We start from the raw sequence: 23,728 nt of genomic DNA, 5'->3' as shown, positions 1-23,728 counted from the left end.
TTGGACTAGACTAGACCATTCCGAAGGCCCCTCGGTATGCATTACGTACGTTCTGACGGGTCCGCCTTTGCAGATGTTTATTGCAGGATTAATTCCATCCTAAATGAGTTTGGTAAAGAATCCTAATGGACGGAGGAAATAACGACGCATGGCGCTGGAGTACTGGTGAGGGTGACTGGGAGGAAAAAGGAGGGGTGTTACAAAAATGAGGTGTTGCGAGTTGTGAGCGCAGATCAGTGAAAGCCGCGGTGCTTGGAGCAAAGTAAAAAGGGTGAGGTCAGTGTTCCAGCTCCAGTGCTCCCACTTGCGGTCATATTCGGTGTTGGGTTTGAGGATACCTGAAAGGGTTCTGTAGTTCTCAGCCTGCCTCATAAATGCAGCACCCAGTAAGCGACTCCCCTGCCTCGAGAAGAAGAGCGCAAGGGGATGACACCTGCAAGCCTGTGCCATGACGTCAACATTATTGTGACGCAGACATGTCGTACCTGTTCATATCGGCACGGCAACATGCAGGACAAGGTGCTCTGTACACACACCGAGCCGACTCGATCATTGGGGAACTCGCGGCATGACTTCGATGCAGGCCTCCGTCCACCTTTATTGAGGGCCACCTGAGCAGGTCCCAATTCCTTGTCCCTCGACCGAAATGGAAAGACGGGGACATCCTGAATTTTATTCCTCCAATTGTATTATAGCACTCACGTGCTATTGCAGCGCTGTGTATATATATATATATATATATGTATAGATGTTTGTGTGCATATATATATATGTATAGATGTTTGTGTGTATAGATGTTTGTGTGTATATATATATGTATAGATGTTTGTGTGTATAGATGTTTGTGTGTATATATATATGTATAGATGTTTGTGTGTATATATATATATATGTATAGATGTTTGTGTGTATAGATGTTTGTGTGTATATATATATGTATAGATGTTTGTGTGTATAGATGTTTGTGTGTATATATATATGTATAGATGTTTGTGTGTATATATATATATATGTATAGATGTTTGTGTGTATATATATATGTATAGATGTTTGTGTGTATATATATATATGTATAGATGTTTGTGTGTATATATATATATATGTATAGATGTTTGTGTGTATAGATGTTTGTGTGTATATATATATATATGTATAGATGTTTGTATATATATGTATGTATGTATATACGTATATACATATGTATATGGATATATGTATATACATATGTATATGTATATATGTATATACATACTGTATGTATATATGTGCATGTATATATGTATATACATGTTTGTATATATATATATGTATGTATAGTGTGTTTGTGTTTGTGTGTGCATATGTGCAAGCACGCATACACACATCACACTCGCTTCTTCTTCTTCTTCTCCGTGCTCACCCAGCCGAGAATCTTGTCCGTTGCTCCCCACCGTCTCCCTTCGTACAACCTCCTCCGCGCTCGACCCTCCCTCCATCCCTCCCTCTGTCTTTTAAACAAGCCGAGCCATCGCGCTGCGCTCTGTAAGCCTTTCATCTCAGATAGGCGGAGCTGTCGCCTAGAAAAGCGCTCGGGGCTGAGCAGCGCTTAGCGCCGGGGCAGCGCCGATCCGCGCCAGGGGCTCTCGGCGGCCGACAGCCGCGCCACGCCGCGTAGCATGCGAGACCATCCTGGGTATTGGCGCAGATCCTGGACACCCCCCGTCAGCCGTCGTCATCGCCTGGTCCCCTTCGCCGGGGAGCTAACTTTTCCTGGAGACTTGCTCTAGATGTGTAAGCATCGAGACCAGATTTGATGAGTTCTCGTCGCTGAACTTAGCTTTCAAGATCGCCCCCGCCCTTTCCCTCCCCCCACTTCCCCCTCCCCTCCCCCACCCCCACAACTACGGTCTTCGGTCCTTCTTTCTCGGCCATGTCCTATCCTCAAGGTTTCCTGTACCAGTCCTCGGCACCGCTTGCCCTGTACCCAGCGCTCAGCGTGCCCGGGGCGGCTGGTGTTGCCGGTTCGGTCCCTGGGGTGGGCACCGAGATCGGTCGATCGGGCTCTGCGTTCAGCCCCTACCCAAGTTCGGTGGGCTTCGGTTCATCCGCGGCCTCTACTACTTCCCCTGTATACGGTGCACCATTTCAGTACGGAGCCGCAGATCCTTCAGCTTACACCACGTACATGGTAAGTGTTTCATCAGACTCCACAACTACAGAGCCTCCCATTGACCTAAGGGTCGACTGCAGCTTAGAAACACAGTAAAACAATTACCCGAAGATAAACACCAAATTACCGAGTAATTGCCAATAGATACTTCTCTCTCTTCTCTGTTCCGAGAGTGCGTTTTGCAAAAGCGAATTGCGGAGCGCGGCTTGTTTGAGCGCATTGCATTATGCGTTCTGTAATGTAAATCTCCTCTTTATGGCGTCACAACAAGTCGCTTCTTGCACACTCGCTATATGCTGACATTCGCGTCACATGTAAGAAGCGCTTACGAAAAGTTTTCCAGGATATTGTTTTGCTTGTTTGAACATAACAACCCAAATTGCACTTGCGAGTTGCTCCTTTGAAAAGCGTAGACTGATAGCGTAGACCGTGTGTATGTATATAAATATATATATATATATATATATATATATATATAATATATATATATATATATATATATATATACATACATATATACATATATATATATATATGTATGTATGTGTATGTATATATGTATGTATGTATGTATGTATGTATATGTATATATATATAATATATATATATATATATATAATATATATATATATATATTATCTATATATACATATGATAGCGTAGGACCCCCTGACTATCTCCTCTCCTTCTCCCTCCTTTGTGCTTTGAATATTTCCCTATTGATTCTTCTGTTTTTTTGGCAATTGTTTTTATGTTTTGCTATGTATGCATTATGTTTTGCACTCTGTCAAAGCGTCTTTGGGCTTCCTGAAAAGCGCTATATAAAATAAATGCAATATATATATATATATATATATATATATATATATATATATATATATATATATATAATATATATATATATATATGTGTTATATATATATATATATGTATATGGGTATATATATATATATATATATATATGTCGATGTGTATGTGTATATGTATATATATATATATATATATTATATATATATATGTATGTATATGTATATGAATATATAATATATGTATATGTATATGAATATATATATATGTATATGTATGTATATATATATATATATATATGTATGTATTGTATATATATATATATTATATATATATATATATATATATATATATTATATATATATATCTATATATGTATCTATATATGTATATGTATGTATATGTATGTATATAAGTATGTATATATATATATATATATATATATATATATATATATATATATATATATATACGTATATATTGCCATACGTGCGTAGACTGTGATTCCATTTATCAAGTTACCATTGGACTCGTTTTAAAGACGCATGAAATTAACACAACGTTGTATGCGAACATAATTACATAGACGATGGAAATATCGCTTGTGGATCCGACGTTGCAATCCTGTTGTGAAATTTCGTTTTCAGTCGCCGAGTTTTTCATTTATTCGCAATCTAGACACCACGTGGACAAGCTGCCGAGTAGAAATGTACGAGTCCGAGAGTCCGTGCACGAGGACGTATAACTTTCCTTCGATGATGCGTTTAAAAACTGTTCACTCGAATTGGTCAATTATTTCATACTTATCCCTCATCTTCCACTCCCTTCAAATTCACTAAAACCTGTATAAACTTAAAACAGGTGTCTTATATTTATTTAAGGAGGATTCCATTGATTAATTTTGAAAGCTATCGACAATTTTGTTTGGACTCTTGGGTGGTGTGTACGGTGGCAGTTATTAGTGTGTCGCAGGGAGGATGTCGGTTGGTTCGTAAGTCGTGTTGGTGAACATGAATGTACGAACACCACCATTTATATAACCACCCCGGTCCGCCGCCCGCGTACACCCCAATGCCTCTCATTTGCGAATTTCCGTGTCACGCAAATCGTCGGGAATTTCGTGTATGCTCTATTTATACCCGCACCACTTGTTTGTCCAGGGCTGATATATCTTCCATTTACACAGTAACGAGATCGTTATCGTTTGTTGTAACTGTAGCAATGTACTCAATGATATAAGAAGTGGTCATATGTGTTCCATTTAAACTTGTGGGATGTAACCTTTTAACAACATTTGTTTGCAGTTGCCATATGCTCGGCAGTGTTCACACAAGTAATGAACCGTCCACCGTTCATGCTCTGCTGAGCGATTATATTTATATATATATATATATATATATATATATATATATATATATATATATATATATATATAATATATATATATATATATATATATAAATATAAATATAATATATACAGTCTATTGTTTTCATGTTACTTGGCATAAACCATGGTTGCTTAGGCTTGTAATGGGTATAAAATCACAAGGTGTTTGGTTTAGTCATTTTTCATTACTCTGGAAGATGTGTCTGAGGACGACATCACGATGACTGCTTCTGGGACGCGTTGGGCCTGAGGGTTAATGCAGCCGGTGGGCAAAAGGCAGAGTGGGAGTTTTAATGGTGTTCGCGACCTGATTGTACGCAGGCATGTTTAGAATGATCGAGACATGCATATGAAGTGATCACGTCATGTCATTTGAGCATACGCAATGCGCAATCATGTGCAATGCGGCCATGACATTGTAATACACATGAGAAAATGTAATAACGGTATTATTGAGTCTTTGATTAAAAAAACAAAAACCTCGGGTTATTAAAATGTTTTTTTACCACAAGACTGACATGAGCTCGGAGGAGCATTAGCAAGGACTTCCTGGTTATCATGGAAGGGAGACTTATACGAGTATCTATACGATCATGTGTGTCATTCCTTGCAGGGTGCGGCCTATGACACACAGGCGCTCGCTGCAGGTTCTCTCGCGTACCATGCGTATGGGGCACCTGCACACCCTGGGACCCATGGCATATCAGTACGGCACGGCAGGCCTTGGTGACCCGGCGTACCGAAAGAATGCCACACGAGATGCCACCGCGACTCTCAAGGCATGGCTCAACGAGCACCGCAAGAACCCGTACCCGACCAAGGGTGAGAAGATTATGCTCGCCATCATCACCCGCATGACGCTCACTCAGGTGAGAGGCAAACAACTTGCTAACTGTGATTGGGTACAAAAAAAATAATCAAAGAGCACCGGACGCGACACAATCTATATAGAGAGCAACTGGATGCTTGAGAGTCTCTTGCAGACAGATATCTCACACTAGGACTTGGGTTTTCGTCTTGAATACAATCATAAAGCCCTCGGGAAATGCACCGAATGCACGTCTTCAACTATTACCAGCAGGGGTCAGAGCTATAGCGCCATGTTTTTGATCAGAAGCAAACGTAGACACATCCTCATTTGTTCCTGTACGCAACAGACTCAAACACACTCGGTTGAAGTTCATAGTATCCCAAATGATCTGGTTCCAGGTTTCAACATGGTTTGCGAATGCCCGCCGGCGGCTGAAGAAGGAGAACAAGATGACTTGGGTTCCCAAGACGCGGAGCGAGGATGAGATGGAGGATGGGGAGGACGACAATGACGAAGGCAAAGATAAAAGTGATGAGCCGATTGACCTGGAGAAAAGTGACGACGAACGAGACGTGTTCAAGGAGAATCTCATGGAGGAAGAGAAGAGTGCAGGTCTGGACTACTGACAAACCTTCACCCAATCACACTCACCGCATTCATCTACAATTGGGTCTGAAATTTATAAACATTCGAATTGTCACAAATGTTTTACTTGTTGCGTTTGTGATTACGACTTTGAAATCCGCAATCTTACTTGTGATCGCAATGCGTTGACAACTACAGACAAGAATCTTTGAAATCCTTTTGAGGTGTCTTTCTTGTTGGACATTTTTGCTCTTCATTTTGACAGACTCATCTGTCAAGGGCATCTCAGCTGTGACGATGCAGACAGCACGCAGCGACGACGGAAGTGAACACGAACTTTTGGACTCTGGCAATGAGGCTGAGAGCAAAATGGAAGCGGAGGACTCCAAGTCGGTCGGTGCCCTGCCGCACGTCGGCTCCTTCATCACCACCTCTCCCGTAGCGGGCACCGAGGCACCCCGACTGACTCACGGGTCTCCCATTCTGGAGAATTCAAGCACCGGGCAGGTGCAGCGTCAGCCGGCCGGTGCTGGCTCCAGGGCCAGTCCGAGTGGTAGCAAACCCAAACTGTGGTCTCTCGCCGAGATGGCGTGCACCTCGGATGACAACAAGAATACAAGCTTGACGCAAGGCCAACATTATCATCAGCAACACAGGCAGCAACAGCAGCTGCTGCAGCAGCAAATTGCACAGCGTGGTACAATTCTAGGTCCGGGTTTCCCGATCATGTCCTCTCAACCTTCAGGGTATTACCCTTGTTCGTCGTCTGCCTATTTTAACCGACACTATGCGACCGCGGCGCCTGCTTATGGCAGCCTGGGTATACGGTCGGCCGCGGGCAGCAATAGCCTACTCTACCAGACTATGCTAAAAGCAGGACACCGCATGCACCCGTATGTGCTCTCTAGCGCCACCGAACGGGTATCGCACGCACCGGTCGCACCGCTGAGGCTGCCGAACCTCGGACCAAGCCCTACGGCCCCAGAGGGGAAACATGCTGTGCAGGATGCGAAGCAAGGTATGCGGTGTAGACAGGGATCACCGACACACAGGCATATGCTTTACGTTGCACAAATAAATTCCTTGATGGAAATGTCATCAGTAAACAAATGAAACAAGTGTCACGCCTTTGCACTTTGATTGATTCAACCGGTTTGGATGTTTGAAACCTCAAGTGTATGAGAAATATTAAATAATAATGTTGAGCCTTAATTTTCCTTTTCACTGAGGGCATTTAATTCATTACAGGTAAAATCGCATTCCTTCGCAGATGGCACTTTACGTAACACTGGCACAATGACGCATGGGCACAACAACACTTGTGTGCAACGACACTTGGGTGCAAGAGCACTTGGGAACAACGACATTTAGACGCAATGCCACTTGGGCTCAATGCCACTCAGGTACAACTACACTTAGGCACAACGACATTTGGGCACAACTACACTTGGGTGCAACAGCACTTGGGCACAACGACATTTGGGCACAACTACACTTGGATGCAACGGCACTTGGGCACAACGACATTTGGGCACAACGACACTTGGGCACAACGGCACTTGGGCACAACGACACTTGGGCACAACGGCACTTGGGCACAACTACACTTGGGCACAACTACACTTGGGCACAACGGCACTTGGGCACAACGACATTTGGGCACAACTACAATTGGGTGCAATGGCACTTGGGCACAACAGCACTTGTGCACAACAGCACTTGGGCACAACGATATTTAGATGCAATGCCACTTGGGCTCAATGCCACTCAGGTACAACTACACTTAGGCACAACGACATTTGGGCACAACTACACTTAGGTGCAACAGCACTTGGGCAGAACGACATTTGGGCACAACTGCACTTGGATGCAACGGCACTTGGGCACAACGACATTTGGGCACAACTACACTTGGGCACAACGGCACTTGGGCACAACGGCACTTGGGCACAACGACATTTGGGCACAACTGCAATTGGGTGCAATGGCACTTGGGCACAACAGCACTTGTGCACAACAACACTTGGGCACAACGATATTTGGGCACAACGACATTTGGGCACAACGACACTTGGGCACAACAGCACTTGGGCGCAACAGCACTTGGGCACAACGATATTTGGGCACAACGACATTTGGGCACAACTGCACTTGGGTGCAACGGCACTTGGGCACAACGACATTTCGGCACAACTACACTTGGGCACAACTACTTGGGTGCAACGGCATTTGGGCACAACGACACTTGGGCACAACAGCACTTGGGACCAACGACATTTAGACGTAATGCTACTTGGGCTCAATGCCACTCGGGTACAACTACACTAAGGCACAACGACATTTGGGCACAACTACACTTGGGTGCAACGACATTTGGGTGCAATAGCACAACGACATTTGGGTGCAACTACACTTGGTTGCAACGACATTTGGGTGCAACAGCACTTGGGCACAACAACATTTGGGTGCAACGACATTTGGGTGCAACAGCACTTGGGCACAACGACAATTGGGCACAACTACATTTGGGCACAACGACATTTGGGCACAACTACACTTGGGTGCAACGACATTTGGGTGCAACAGCACTTGGGCACAACGACATTTTCGTGCAACAGCACTTGGGCACAGCCACACTTGGGTGCAACAGCACTTGGGCACAATGACACTTGGGCGCACCAGCACTTGGGCACAATGACATTTGGGCGCAACAGCACTTGGGCGCAACAGCACTTGGGACCAACGACATTTAGACGCAATGCTACTTGGGCTCAATGCCACTCGGGTACAACTACACTAAGGCACAACGACATTTGGGCACAACTACACTTGGGTGCAACGACATTTGGGTGCAATAGCACAACGACATTTGGGTGCAACTACACTTGGTTGCAACGACATTTGGGTGCAACAGCACTTGGGCACAACAACATTTGGGTGCAACGACATTTGGGTGCAACAGCACTTGGGCACAACGACAATTGGGCACAACTACATTTGGGCACAACGACATTTGGGCACAACTACACTTGGGTGCAACGACATTTGGGTGCAACAGCACTTGGGCACAACGACATTTTGGTGCAACAGCACTTGGGCACAGCCACACTTGGGTGCAACAGCACTTGGGCACAATGCCACTTGGGCACAACTACACTTGGAGACAACGACACCTGGGCGCAACGCCACTTGGGCACAACCACACCTGGGTACAATGACATTTTGGCACAACGCCACTTGGGCATAACTATACTGGGGCACGACACACGGGCACACGCATTTTGCAAGCGACTGCGTACATTGTTCCTTTGAAGGTCTTTGCACGTGATGCTCATCCAATGGCTAAGTACGGGTTAATGCATAATTTAGCCAAGCACGGCAGCGTGATAAATATTTCAAACGGTGGAGTTATTCGAGCGAACTTGCAGATATTGTACCAGCAGCTGCGAAGCAATAGATAAGTTGAATTGGCACGACAATGGTGCCAATTAATTTTCACTTTAATGCGTTATTATTGAATTGTGCGCTTCGGTCAATGGGCGCAATCGAGTAACTTATGGCTTGCGGGCATTTAATTTGTCAACTAATACTGTGCATACAAAACGGTGATGTTGTTTATTTGATTTATTGTCAATACCGCCTGGAGACTCGTAATTGAATTTTGAACGTCGATTTCAGTTGCACTGTTTTCGTGGATGCTTTTCGCATAAAGAAATATTTAAAAAATTAAAATTCTCAAACTTTCGTTTGATGCGTAGCATTCCTGGACAGTCAGACATCTCCATGACGACACAGACCCATGAAGGTCATCTGTTTGTAAAATAAATTGGTAAATTGCCCATGACGTCACCACGAACTTTGTTGTTTATACAGGGTAATGCCATCGGCACAATCAGAATCAGACACGGAGCTCATTATGTAAACTGTGCAGCGAATAGTTGTTCAGTATAAATCAAGAATGTCATGCAGAACTTGTTTTATTGTGTTCAATGTGACATCATTACACGAAAAGATAAATTCGCTTTATCTCCATGTTAATTCTTAATTAATTTAATATTATTCAGCTGGGACCCCAGTCATACGTTTTTTTTTGTTTTTTTTAATTAAGCCTTAATTAATTGCTTATTGTATCTCCCGACAGTGTTATTACAAGATGATGAAGAAGACAGCAATCAATGAAGCTGTGAATGCAATTTGGGTATGTTTAACCCAATAGAATTGCACTAAAATATATATGTATATATATATATATATATATATATATATATATATATATATATATATATATATATATATATATATATATTTAGCATCTCATCAATAATCCCTTTAATAATGAAAACACTTCACTGCCCGTGAATAAAGTTAAACGACAATCTGCATATTCATTCAGTAATTGCAAAGGTTAGAATGCATAAACGGTTGGCATTTCCCAAATCTGTTTATGTTTCTATATCTTGTTTATTATAATCTGGAAACTTGAGCAACCACCAAAATTTATTTAGTTTATTCACAGCTACATCAGGCCACAGAGTTAATGATCAACAGAATATTGAAAAAATAATATAAATATATAAATTTATCCTCAAGACACAAAATGATTCATTCTAAGGACTCATGACTAAGACTCAAGTTTTACATTCATTACCGAAAGTTTTAACCTGATCCCCCTTGCAGGTGGGTGTGGCCGATTCCTCCCCACGAAGGCAGGAGCATTGACTCTGCCACCTCTAGGCAGCTCTCAAGCTACAGTGGGCACGCCGTGAGAGTTACCCTGTGCGGAAGGTGGTTTCACGACGTCAAGTGCACACCTGTAGACCTATAAGCTGGTGTATAAAGCGTTAAACCACAGCATCGAGGGACTGTCGTGCGCACCTTTGTACAGATTAATAATCTTCGTGTCTCGCGGAGGTGATGGTATTTTCACTTTAAGCCTTTGGAAGACGGTCTCGTTGTTTTACCTGTCGCTGTGACGTTTAAGAATGTGAAACCTCAGGATGCCTCACGAAGATGTTTGCTTTTATATCTCAGTTCGTATATTAATGTTATTGTTACACCATCGAAGGTAAACTTTGCAGCTTTCATTTGGGGGAATCAGCCGGCATACTGTGGGATAAAGTTTGCTTTGTTTTGCGAAACTTCTTTTTTTTGCCCTCTCTGCACATTTACACTTTTCATGAGCAATTCGGCCCCCGTGATGGTGTAAAATTGGACCATGCCGGGGATATGGCTTTAAAAGGAGAATGAAACTTGTTCCACCTGCGAAAAGATAGACGTGATTTAAACAAATATTCTCACAAAGACAGTATTAAAACAATGCATCTGGGATAAATGTCAAGTACATAAACACCGAGGAAATGCACAACTCTCAACTTCACATTTGATTGAAATGACAAGTTGTCACCAAAGTAAATGTTCCCATTTCACGAACAAGATTACACAAACTGTAATCATGAATCAAGAGACTGCTCCAAAACTTTAAAAACACTTATTTTTTTTATATTCATGCACATATTATTGCCCCTCTGTTCAAGGGAGATTTGAGGGGGAGTGGTGAGGGTGGCAAGAGTGGGAAGGCTGATGGAAAACGAGTTCAATGGACAGAGCTTAAGGTGTTAAAGTTGTTCCAACATGATGTAAACCTGCATGTTTTATAGGTGTGCATTGATTTGAGAGCTCAACGACCTCTCCGAGCATTTGTGGGGCTCTCCTTGTCAAAGGGCATAATTTGACCAAGAAACAACCTCTGTGGTTAAGTTGGCTTACCGTTCGTACATGAACCAAGCATACACTCGGACACTCAAACACGCTGTGTATATAATGGAAACTCGCCGAACTCAGTTGCTTTTCCTCGCTGCAGCGCCGGCGCGCTTGGTGGATTACACTGAGCTTTGGATATTTATTTTTGTAATAAAGGCGCGTAGTGGACTTTAAAAAACTTTTACCTATTTAAAGCAGCTCTGACCTATATCAAGATGTTGAAAATGGGTGTAAATAAAATTTTGCGCAATGCATTGGCTCAGTGGTGACTCACTTTTGGGGAATGTGTTACACTGGGAGAAATGGGAGAAACTATCAAAGGTTTATTGGCATTTGTTGCTGACACAAAAAGAAGTAATGGAATCAACTTCGCCTAAACGAGTATACTCATGCCTAAACCGTGACCACAAAGGCAGTTATTGTCTGTAGTGAGCGAAATGAATGGACATGTATATATATATATATATATATATATATATATATATATATATATATATATATGTATGTATATATATATATATATATATATATATATATATATATGCATATTTATATATATATACTGTATACACATATTTATATATTCAGTCACGTGAAAAAGTAAGTACACCCCACGTAAAGATTTGACTTTTTCAACATATTTCAACATACAGCTATTTGATCTTCATTTCAACAATATTGATTGATAAAGGTGATATAATATAACAAATATCATGAAACATTTACATTTTGTAGTCCATTGTATAATTTAAATAAACATAAATGCAAATTTCGCATGTGGAAAAAGTAAGTACACCCCTACATTTATCACTACTTCAAATACCTAAAATTAGAATCAGGTGCGCCAGCTCAGGTGCAAATGATTAGAACATTAAAGGTTCTTGGAGGAACCTGTCTTATTTAAACCACAGACATTTAGTTTGGTTTGCTCTTTGTTGTTGATGTGTGTGGCGTCACCATGCCTTGATCAAAAGAGCTCTCTGAGGCCTTCAGAAAGAAGGTTATAGATGCCTGCACGTCTCGGAAGGGATTTAAAAAGATCTCCAAACAATTTGAAATCGATCATTCAACTGTCCGGAAGATCATGTACAAGTGGAGAAGATTTCAAACAACTGCCAACTTGTTCAGGCCAGGCCGCCCCAGCAAGTTCAGCCGGAGAGCAAGACCGCAAGATGCTGAAAGAAGTCTCTAAGAACCCCAGAATGTCATCACGGGACCTACAGGTAGCTCTTGCCACTGTTGATGTGAAAGTGCATGAGTCTACCATTAGAAAGAGGCTGCACAAATTTGATCTACATGGGAGGTGTGCCAGGAGGAAACCTTTGCTGTCTAGAAAGAACATCAGGGCATGACTAAAGTTTGCCAATGAACACCTAGGCAAAGACCAGCACTTCTGGAACAATGTGCTCTGGACAGATGAGTCAAAGGTCGAGCTATTTGGCCACAGTACCAGAAGACATGTTTGGCGAAAACCAAAGACAGCATTTGACCACAAGAACCTGATACCAACTGTAAAGCATGTTGGTTGAAATATTAAGGTTTGGGGCAGCTTTGCTGCATCAGGGCTTGGGCCGCTCACCATCATAGAATCCACTATGAATTCTTCAATGTACAAGAGGGTGCTTGAGGATAATGTGAGGCCATCTGTCGGAAAGTTGAAGCTCAACCGAAGGTGCACCTTGCAACATGACAATGACCCTAAACATACCAGTAAATCCACCAAGGAATGCTGAAAAGAAAGAAATGGAGGGTTCTGGAATGGCCAAGCCAAAGCCCGGATCTTAATCCCATCGAGATGTTGTGGGGGGATTTGAAACGAGCTGTGCATGCAAGAAACCCCTCAAACATCGCACAGCTGAAAGAATTCTGCATGGACGAGTGGGCAAAAATTTCTCCCAGTCGATGTCAGAGACTGGTAGACAGTTATAAAAAAACGCCTACTTGAGGTTGGTTCTGCCAAAGCGGGAAATACCATCTATTAGAGCCAAGGGTGTACTTACTTTTTCCACATGTGAAATTTGCATTTATGTTTATTTAAATTATACAATGGACTACAAAATGTAAATGTTTCATGATATTTGTTATATTATATCACCTTTATCTATCAATATTGTTGAAATGAAGATCAAGTAGCTGTATGTTGAAATATGTTGAAAAAGTCAAAACTTTACATGGGGTGTACTTACTTTTTCACGTGACTGTATACTGTATATATATATACATTTTATTTATATATATATATATATATGCACACATATATACGTAAATATCTATGTATATAAATATATATACATATATATATATGTATGTATATATATATATATATATATATATATATATATATATATATATATGTATGTATATATGTATATGTATGTATATATATATATATAATCGGATGCAAGCTAGACAGGTGAATATTCTCTTCTTGACTCAACTGTAACCTGCTGGACTGGTGTTTCACAGGGTGGGGCATTGCTTGACAAGGTGTACCGTCCCTCAAGTGGACACCGAGTTGGATGTCCCATCTGCTAGCATTAGCTCGTGGAAGTTAAATATTCTGCGGTGTCTTTAATGAAAGAGAGGTAAGTTGTTCCTGATATCCTGAACAAACCCGAAATTCCAAATTCCTGCCATGAGTATCACTGGCAAGGAAAAAGCAAACCACTGAGTATAATTTTTTCCCATGAGATTGCTGAAGCAGCACTGAACCTGGCTTCGAGCATAAGACAAGACAGAGAGAATACAGCATAGCCAACTTCTTTAACTTCCGCAATGATTCTTATTTGCTTCTGGAGTCACAAGCGAACATTTTTGGCAGAAATCTTCCACAAACTGGCTGACCAGGCCTGATGTCAAACCAAAAGTGAAAGAAATTTAGCCATTGTTCTAGTCATAACTCGTTTACCCATCGTGAAGGACGTGGGATCTTTAATGTACACCAACTATTATCAGCAGATTGAACACCCAGTTTAAGATCATTCTGAGGAGTGGTGCAAAACACAAAGGTGACAGTTTATAGCTGGGCATGGAATATATATATATATATATCTTCATGTTAGCTTAAATCTCACACAAACGGGACATCGTGCGAACACAGCATAACACGTCCCGTGCGCATGATCTGCGTATTTGCTGAAGCAGTAACTCAATCCAGGGGGTGAAGCGATGCCGAGTGTGAAATCGCCCAAGCGGCTGACATTGTGCTTTTCAGTCCTCGTGTGTATGGCTAATAAGCCAGACAGGTGGTCAATGTAAATACAACACTCATGAGCAAAGCTCCGGTTGAAGCCGAAGGAAGCCTTTCCATCGTGGACTCTACCTGACTTGTAAATAATGCAGTTTTTCCAAAATGTAAAACAATGGCAACATTTAATCTGCGATATATATATATATATACCAGTTATTATGTGATTTCATACATAAACTGGAGAACTGAAATTATATATATATATATATATATATATATATATATATATATATATATATAGATATATGTACACACTACATGACCAAAAGTATGTGGACACCTGAACATCACACATCTCATTCCAAAATCATGGGCATTAATATGGAATTCCCCCCCCCAGCCCCGTTGCTGCTAAAATGGCCTCCACTCTTCCGGGAAGGTTTGCCACTAGATGTTGGAATATTGCTGTGGGGATTTCCTTCCATTCAGCCACAAGAGCATTAGTGAGGTCGGGCACTGATGTTGGGCAATTAGGCCTGGCTCGCAATCGGCGTTCCAATTCATCCCGAAGGTGTTCGATGGGGTTGAGATCAGGGCTCTGTGCAGGCCCGTCAAGTTCTTCCACACCGATCTCGACAAACCATTTTTGTATGGACCTCGTTTTGTGCACAGGGGCATCGTCATGCTGAGACAGGAAAGGGCCTTCCCTAAACTGTTGCCACAAAGTTGGAAGCACACAATCGTCTAGAATGTCTTTGTATGCTGTAGCATTAAGATTTCCCTTCTCTGGAACTAAGGGGCCTAGACCGAACCATGAAAAACTAGCCCCAGACCATTATTCCTCCTCCACCAAAATTTACAGTTGGCACTATGCATTCGGGCAGGTGGCGTTCTCTTGGCATCCACCAAACCCAGATTCGTCCGTCGGACTGCCAGATGGTGAAGCGTGATTCATCACTCAAGATAACATGTTTCCACTGTTCCAGAGTCCAATGGCGGTGAGCTTTACACCACTCCAGCCGACGCTTGGCATTGTGCATGTTGATCTTCGGCTTGTATGCGGCTGCTCGGCCATGGAAACCCATTTCATGAAGCTCCCGATGAACAGTTGTTGTGCTGACGTTGCTTCCAGAGGCAGTTTGTAACTCGGTAGTGAGTGTTGCAACCGAGGACAGACGACTTTTTGCGCTACGCGCTTCAGCACTTGGTGGTCCCGTTCTGTGAGATTGTGTGGCCTACCACTTCGTGGCTGAGCTGTTGTTGCTCCAAGAACCTAAACTTTTCCACTTAACAATAACAGCACTTACGGTTGACCGGGGCAGCTCTAGCAGGGTAAAAATTTGATGAACTGACTTGTTGGAAAGATGGCATCCTATGACGGTGCCACGTTGAAAGTCACTGAGCTCTTTGGTACGGCCCATTCTACTGCCAATGTTTGTCTATGGAGATTGCATGGCTGTGTGCTTGATATATATACCTGTCAGCAATGGGTGTGGCTGAAACAGCCGAATCCACTAATTAGAAGGGATTTCTGCATACGTTTGGTCATGTAGTATATATATATATATATATATATATATATATATATATATATATATATATATATATATATATATATATATATATATATATATATATATATATATTTCAGGTTGAAATATGTCTCCCAGACTGCTCTCGTAAGGGAGACAATTCGTGAAGAATTCATCTATCGAATCGCGGAACAAAACAAACATGCTCGCTTTTTCACACACAAGGACTTATAGGGTTCTCGCGTCTCTGAGGCACACCGAGGAACCATCTGCTGCCTGGCCGCGGGGTCCGGTTACGTGTGTGATAGGGGGTCTCGGGTCGCGGGGACGGGAGGGGTGGACTTTAGAAGCGGTACGGCGCTAAACTCGACCTAATTGGGCGAAGATTTGATGGGAATGGGGAAGAAGGCCGAGCTCAAACGAGCCGCTAATTGGCTCCGTGGTTGCGGACGCTCCATGCCGCGAAAAGTGCTCGTGTGATGCCTGCACTGGTAAGCGAGCCCTTCAAAAGCATTCCCAGAGGCAGGCGAGCTCAGTGGGAGCCAAGGAGAATTTGTTCCGAGGAGGGAGGACGAAAAGAGATGTGCTCCATTCGTCCTCTCTCCTCGTACCCACAATATTTGTGGGATCATGATTACATATTTGTCATACATATTTGTGTGCGAGCGACGAATGATGAAATACCACAACCATACAAAAGTGACTGAAATGAGCACAGATATCCAGTGTCACCTACGATATGATGTTCACTCTCGATTATATGTTGACACAATAAAATCTGAACGGACATTGATTTGTAATCTTTCGTAACCACTGTACAAATTAATATGTCAAGGTACACTTACTTGGAAGTTCAACAGAATAAATAATAAAATAATAAAATAATAAACCGCTCTGCTGTCACTGTATCACAACTAGATGGTATTCATCGAATACTTACCTTGCGCAGTCAACTTATTGCGAGCCAACTGTTCTGTTTTTTAACGTTTTTTTCTTTGATCCAATATGGCCGCCAGACCACGTGAGTAATTACATCATAAGTTTATATTCTCTAATATAATTGTTGCATAGATTACGCTCAATCAATTTCAAACTGACCAGGCTAAGCGTTGTCCCTGTCGAATTATGACGTCATAATTACAGCACCAATGACATCATCAGTAACATATCTTATTCCCCAAGGGGAGTACTTGACAATGAGCCATGTTTTAATTTTTCCCATGGAGCAGTTTCGGAGATGTAGAGGTGCAACCTTTTACGGTTTTTCCAAGATGGCGCCTGTACCACGTGACCTATGATGTCATAATTATCATTGAAACAATTCTACAGGAGGAGCCGCCCATATTCTGAAAATTTCATTTTCATCGCATCAACAGTTGCAGAGGAATTTTTTTTTTCATACTGATCAGATCAAGCGTTGTACTTGTCGAATTATGACGTCATAATAGAGGCACCTATGACATCATCATTAACAAATCTTATTCCCCATGGGGTGTACTTGACAATGAGCCATGTTTCCATTTTTTCCTAAAGCGGTTTGGGAGATATAGAGGTGTAACTTTTTTCGAAGATGGCGTCCGTACCACGTGACCTATGACGTCATAATTATCAGCGAAAAAATGTACAAGCAGAGGCGCTCCTACAGTAAAATTTCATGTCAATCAGACAAACGGTTGCCGAGAAAATGAATTTTTAAGATGCAGACACGGCACACAAACGGCACACGTACTTAACCGCTTGCTTCACCCCGCTTTTCGCTTCATGAGCGCAGGGTAATTGCGAGAAATACCAACCTTTTATTTATTTTCCAAATAACCAGACTCAGTGGCATGAGGGTTAGATCAGGTGGGTTGGACATTTCCTCGTCAGAGGGCCGTGAAAGTTGTTACGTTTTGCGTTTTGTTCAGGCTGAACAGTTTACGTTTTGTATCCCAATGATAGGCCGGATCCGATTCGGACTGAACCAAAACCGAATCGGCTTGTTATCGTCACCTAAGCAACTCATCCACCAAGTTTTTTCATGTCTCGTCCACAGCTTTTTGAAATATTGTGCAATATATCGTTTTTGACCCATCTCTCGATATTGAAGAATCTCTTAACAAATTAGAAAATCCTCAGATCCGGATCCGAATCTTCACCAAAATCCAATCAATTCTTCCTTGTCACACCCCCAACCTCCCCACCAAAATTCGTCCGAATCCATCCACACTTTTTATTATTTTATTTTTTTTGGATACAGAATCGAGGCTCGTGAAAGAGCTAACATTTATCACACCAAAAAAATCAAACAAATACACAAAGTATATAATAAGGGGAGCGGTAGACAACATGGGGAGAGAAGGGGAAGCACACAATCACAACATTTGAGAGCAGGGACATCGAGAGATCTGTGGGAGGGAGAGGGCTTGGGGGGAGGTGGCATGGGAGGGGGGGGGGGGGGTAATGCAACTAATCATGATCCCATAAGTAATGTAACTAATCATTATCTCATAAGTAATGGAACTAATCATGATCCCGTATGTAATGTAACAAATCATGATCCCGCAAGTAATGTAACTAATCATGATCCCGTAAGTAATGGAACTAATCATGATCCCGTATGTAATGTAACGAATCATGATCCCGCAAGTAATGTAACTAATCATGATCCCGTAAGTAATGTAACTAATCATGATCCCGTAAGTAATGTAACTAATCATTATCCCATAAGTAATGTAACTCATCATTATCCCATAAGTAATGTAACTAATCATGATCCCGTAAGTAATGTAACTTCTCATTATCACATAAGTAAAGTAACTAATCATGATCCCGTAAGTAATCTAACTAATCATTATCCCACTCACACAAAGTGAAAAGTAAGGTTAAGCAATTGTTTCACTTTTGTACGTCTGTCTCCAAACGCCAGTTTATAATCAAGGAACAACTTCATTTCAATTGAATGTTTTATTCTGAACACAAATCGGTGCATGAATCGGGAAATGAACGTGAAGTTTATCAGTACTTTGTCTCTGAATTCGTTCCAATAACACATTTGTGATCGATAAAAAAAATTTATATATATATATATATATATATATCTACAATATATATACAGACTTGGCATTTAATATGGAATACTTTTTTTCTTCTTGACTTGGGTTTACTTCCTGAACTCAGTATATCAATCTGGTGGGTTTAATTTACCCTTCGGTGATGTCTTTGTTGAAAGAACCATGTCACTGATTGTCTTTCGCAGCAAGAAATCAATAACAGGATTATATCAAAGGTGGCGTGACAAAATGTAAGGACAGGTACATTTGACGATTGGCTTCACAATCGGGTATATAAGGGTTGTTGCATTCTGTATTAGAGGAAAACAACTGCTGCACGTCTACAAAAGTTATTGCCGCTTCCTCTGGAGATGGTCCGTCAACTTGACAATGCTGTTTGTCATGGAGTGGTGGCTTTACGAAATTCTGGCATGAAACAGCGTGCTATTGCTCGGCAGTATGACATCACTCAAGGTCAGCTGTCAAAGATCCTGAAACGAAATGCTCAGAGGGGTGTCCCTACTCCAATACCGAGGCCAGGACGTCCACGCAGAACCACAAGGAGAGATGATCGCCAGCTGCACCGGTTAGTCTGCAATGGCCGTACCAAGTCAGCTAATCGGCTTAGGGCTGAGTGGCAGCAACTGACAAATGTGCCTGTATCCAGAAGGCTAGTCAACCAATGACTGGTTCAAGCAGGCTATCGTGCCAGGCGTCCCCTGAGAAAGCCATGCCTGACCAGACAACACAGCCAGCGCCGATTGCAGTGGGCCAGAGAGCACCGTCAATGGCAGCCAGGACATTGGAATCACGTGTCCTTCAGTGAGGAGTCTAGATTTCTGGTCTATCGTCAAGATGGCCACGTCCGAGTGCGCAGACAAGTGCATGAAGCCCACAACGAAGATTGTATAGTGCCAAGAGTCCAAGCTGGAGGTGGTGGGGTGACCGTTTGGGCTGCTTTTAATGCAGGAGGCCAAACTGACCTGGTTGTTCTGAATGGAAACCTGAACCAGTTCAAGTACAGGGTCATTCTGGAAGAAACATTGCTTCCATTTGCTCGTGCAGCCTTTCGAGGAAACTTTGTCTTCCAAGATGACAATGCACGGCCTCATCGTGCTCGCATGATCCAACACTTTCTTGCTGACCGTGGTGTAGAGCATATGGAGTGGCCTGCCATGTCCCCGGATATGAATCTGATAGAGAACTTGTGGGCAGAATTAACGCGTCAAATCGACAACTTGGACCAGCAGCCTATCTCTGTGCGTGAATTGCAGCAGACTATTGTCACTGCATGGCAAGCGATTCCTGTCCAAACCTTGGCAAATCTCGTGAACAGCATGCCTCGACGTGTACGTGCTCTCCTGAATGCTCGTGGGGGTTACACGAAGTACTGAACTGTAATTTTACTGTCCGTAATCCCAGTCATAATTTAGCTTTTGTTTTTGTTGAAATTGTTTTTGGCTAATGTGCAAAATAAAGAGATACTTCTGGAAAACGTACAGAAGTTTAACACAGTACTGTCTGTGAATTGAGTTCGATATCAGTTTACATCACTTTCAAGGATCAATTTATTTGCTTCGAAATGTCAAATGTGGTTTTTGTTTCTTTTAAAGGTCACATTAACAAAATCTAGAATAATTTCAACATATTTCCAATGAACTTTTGGTTCGAAGTCATCTTGAAAAGTAAGTTCACCCCCACAAAAAAATATTCCATATTAAATGCCAAGTCTGTATATATCTATGTTCTATCTCCCTGTCTGGCAGTTAAGCCAAATCATCCCAAACAGGAAACTGACTGTTTTTACAGACGTCATAAAGGACACAAACAACTTATGTACAAAACAAACTCATGAAGGAACTGCGCTCCAACGCAAGTCGAAAGAATTGACGCGACCAAAGACGGAATTCGTCCGAGTTGCTTTATTGAAACAAAACAGCTCAGGTATTCTGACAAGCCCGTTTATCGGGCAGCAATATATATACACATTTATGTCGGGAAGTTTGCCCGGCAAAAGCTATACCGGGCATGCCCGGGTGTCAAGGGCGAGCCTTGGAAAGGCGAGTCTGGACCTGCCCAGGCGTGTTTGGCTGCGGCCTGGCAAGTCGAGGCTGGGCGTGCCCGGGCGCTCTGGACGAGCCCTGGAAAGGCGATAGCGGGCATGCCCGGACGCTCTGGGCGAGCCCTGGAAAGGCGATAGCGGGCATGCCCGGACGCTCTGGGCGAGCCCTGAAAAGGCGATAGCGGGCATGCCCGGACGCTCTGGGCGAGCCCTGGAAAGGCGAGAGCAGGCATGCCCGGGAAAGACGAGACTGGGCGTGCCCGGGAGGTTTGGGCGTGCCCGGGAACAGTGAGTCCGGGCATGCCCGGGAGAGGCGCGTCTGGCCGTGTTCTGGCCGGTGCAAGGCGATTGTGTGCATCCAGCGGTAACCGCTACACACGCCCCTCCAGAATCGACCTGCACCGGCAGGGTCAATTTAAGGGGGGTCCGGATGACCCGACCGAAGCGACCCCAGGAGGGTCGTGGGGAGGGGTCCGACGTGGTGGTGGGTGGTCGAGCGGGGAGAACTGTGGATGGGGGGCGGCCTCGCCGCGGAGGAAGGGCCAACCGTGGTGGTCGGTCGACGTCCATGTGCGCCGGTTTGAGGCGGTCCACAGAAATCCGGTCCGGCCGGCCGCCGAAGTCGACGATGAAAGACTTGTCGCCCCGTCGCAGGACCCGGAAGGGCCCGTCGTACGGCGGCCGGAGTGGCCCCCGGTGCGCGTCATGACGCATAAAGACGTACTCCGCTGTGCGAAGCGCCGGGGGGACGTAGGACTGGGGGCCACCATGGTGGGACGTCAGCACGGGGGCAAATCGTCGGGCGGCCTCCTGGAGGTCCGAGCGCTGGCGAGCGGCGGACCAGGGACTGGTAGCGTCGGGCACGAATTCGCCCGGGACGCGGAGCGGCTGGCCGTAGACGAGCTCGGCGGCGGACGCCTGGAGGTCTTCCTTGGGGGCCGTGCGAAGGCCCAAAAGGACCCACGGCAGCCGGTCAGCCCAACCGTCGTCCTGAAGGCCGGCCATGAGTGCGGCCTTCATGGAGCGGTGAAACCGCTCGCACAACCCGTTGGCTTGGGGGTGGTAGGCCGTGGTGCGATGCAGCGTGACCCCCAACGAACGGGCGACCGCGCCCCACAGCTCAGACGTGAACTGTGGGCCGCGGTCGGACGAGATGTCCGCTGGTGCGCCGAAGCGCGCGACCCAGGTGGCGATGAACGCCTGCGCCACGTCGGCGGTGGTGGTGGAAGCGAGGGGCACGGCCTCCGGCCACCTGGTGGTCCTGTCCACCATGGTGAGCAGGTGGGTGAACCCCCGCGAGGGGGGCAGGGGACCCACCAGGTCCACGTGGACGTGGTCGAAACGCCGTTCAGGCATGGCGAAAGGTGCCAGCGGGGCCTGGGTGTGGCAGTGGACCTTGACCCGCTGGCAGGCCGTGCAGGCGTTGGCCCAGTCGCGGATGTTTCGTCGAAGGCCGTGCCAGACGAAACGCGCCGACACCAGCTTCTGAGAAGCTTTCCGGCCCGGGTGAGAAAGGCCTTGGATGGAGGCGAAGATGCGGCGCTGCCAGGAAACGGGCACGATGGGGCGAGGCTGGCCCTGGGAGACGTCGCAGAGCAGGACGGTGCCCGCGAAGGGAATGTCGGCCAGGCGGAGGCCCGTGTCCGCCGCACGGAGTGCCTGCACCGAGGCGTCGGTGGTCTGGTCGGCCGCCATGAGCGCGAAGTCCACGCCGAGGTGGACCGCGTTCGCGCTGGCCCGAGAAAGACAGTCGGCCACGGCGTTGTCTTTGCCGGCGACGTGCCGGATGTCCGTGGTGAACTCCGACACGGCGGAGAGGTGGCGCTGCTGGCGGGCCAACCACGGCTCCGTGACCTTAGCCATTGCGTAGACCAATAGCTTGTGGTCGACGAAAGCCGTGAACGGGCGGCCCTCCAGGAGGTGTCGGAAATGGCGAACGGCCAGGAATAGCCCGAGCAGCTCGCGGTCGAACGTGCTGTAGTTTAACTCGTTCGGCCAGAGTTGCCGGCTGAAAAAAGCGAGTGGCTGCCAAACCCCGTCCACCCATTGCTCATGGACGGCGCCCACCGCGTAGTTGGAGGCGTCCGTAGTGAGGGCGATGGGCACGTTGAGCACCGGGTGAGCCAGCAGCGTTGCGTCGGCGAGGGCCCGTTTGGCGCTGGCGAAGGCCGCGTCCATGGACGCGGACCAAACAATGTCATGCTTGGCCTGCTTGCCCCGGAGGGCCTCGTAAAGGGGCCGCATGAGCTGAGCAGCGCGGGGCACGAATCGGTGATAAAAATTCACCATGCCGAGGAACTCTTGGAGGGCCTTGATGGAACGGGGACGCGGGAATGTGGTGATGGCCTCGACCTTGGTCGGCAGCGGCACGGCCCCGGTCTTGGTGATGCGGTGGCCCAAAAAGTCAACGG

General features: G+C 44.8%; 1 protein-coding gene across 5 annotated transcripts; it reads left to right on the top strand.

Annotated features, from left to right (window-relative positions):
• Positions 1 to 1,534: 1,534 nt before the first annotated feature.
• On the top strand, positions 1,535 to 11,753 carry LOC137435219 (iroquois-class homeodomain protein IRX-2). Of its 5 annotated transcripts, none has more exons than XM_068128805.2 (6): positions 1,536 to 2,167; positions 4,959 to 5,214; positions 5,555 to 5,768; positions 6,007 to 6,759; positions 9,883 to 9,939; positions 10,419 to 11,753. In XM_068128805.2, exons 2-5 carry the CDS (start codon positions 4,969 to 4,971, stop codon positions 9,918 to 9,920), a joined length of 1,251 nt encoding a protein of 416 aa, XP_067984906.2. In that variant the 5' UTR covers positions 1,536 to 2,167; positions 4,959 to 4,968; the 3' UTR covers positions 9,921 to 9,939; positions 10,419 to 11,753. The 5 variants fall into 5 exon arrangements, with proteins under 5 accessions (XP_067984905.2, XP_067984906.2, XP_078640668.1 ...); XM_078784542.1 differs by having other exon boundaries at positions 1,917 to 2,167; positions 4,959 to 5,167; XM_068128804.2 differs by lacking the exon at positions 9,883 to 9,939 and having other exon boundaries at positions 1,535 to 2,167.
• The last annotated feature ends 11,975 nt before the right edge of the window (positions 11,754 to 23,728 follow it).

This window comes from Myxine glutinosa, chromosome 9, assembly GCF_964187855.1.
Source record: "Myxine glutinosa chromosome 9, kmMyxGlut1.1, whole genome shotgun sequence".
Classification (NCBI taxonomy): domain Eukaryota; kingdom Metazoa; phylum Chordata; class Myxini; order Myxiniformes; family Myxinidae; genus Myxine; species Myxine glutinosa.
Note: the sequence above shows the minus strand (reverse complement) of the source record. Positions and strands in the feature narration are given on the sequence as shown.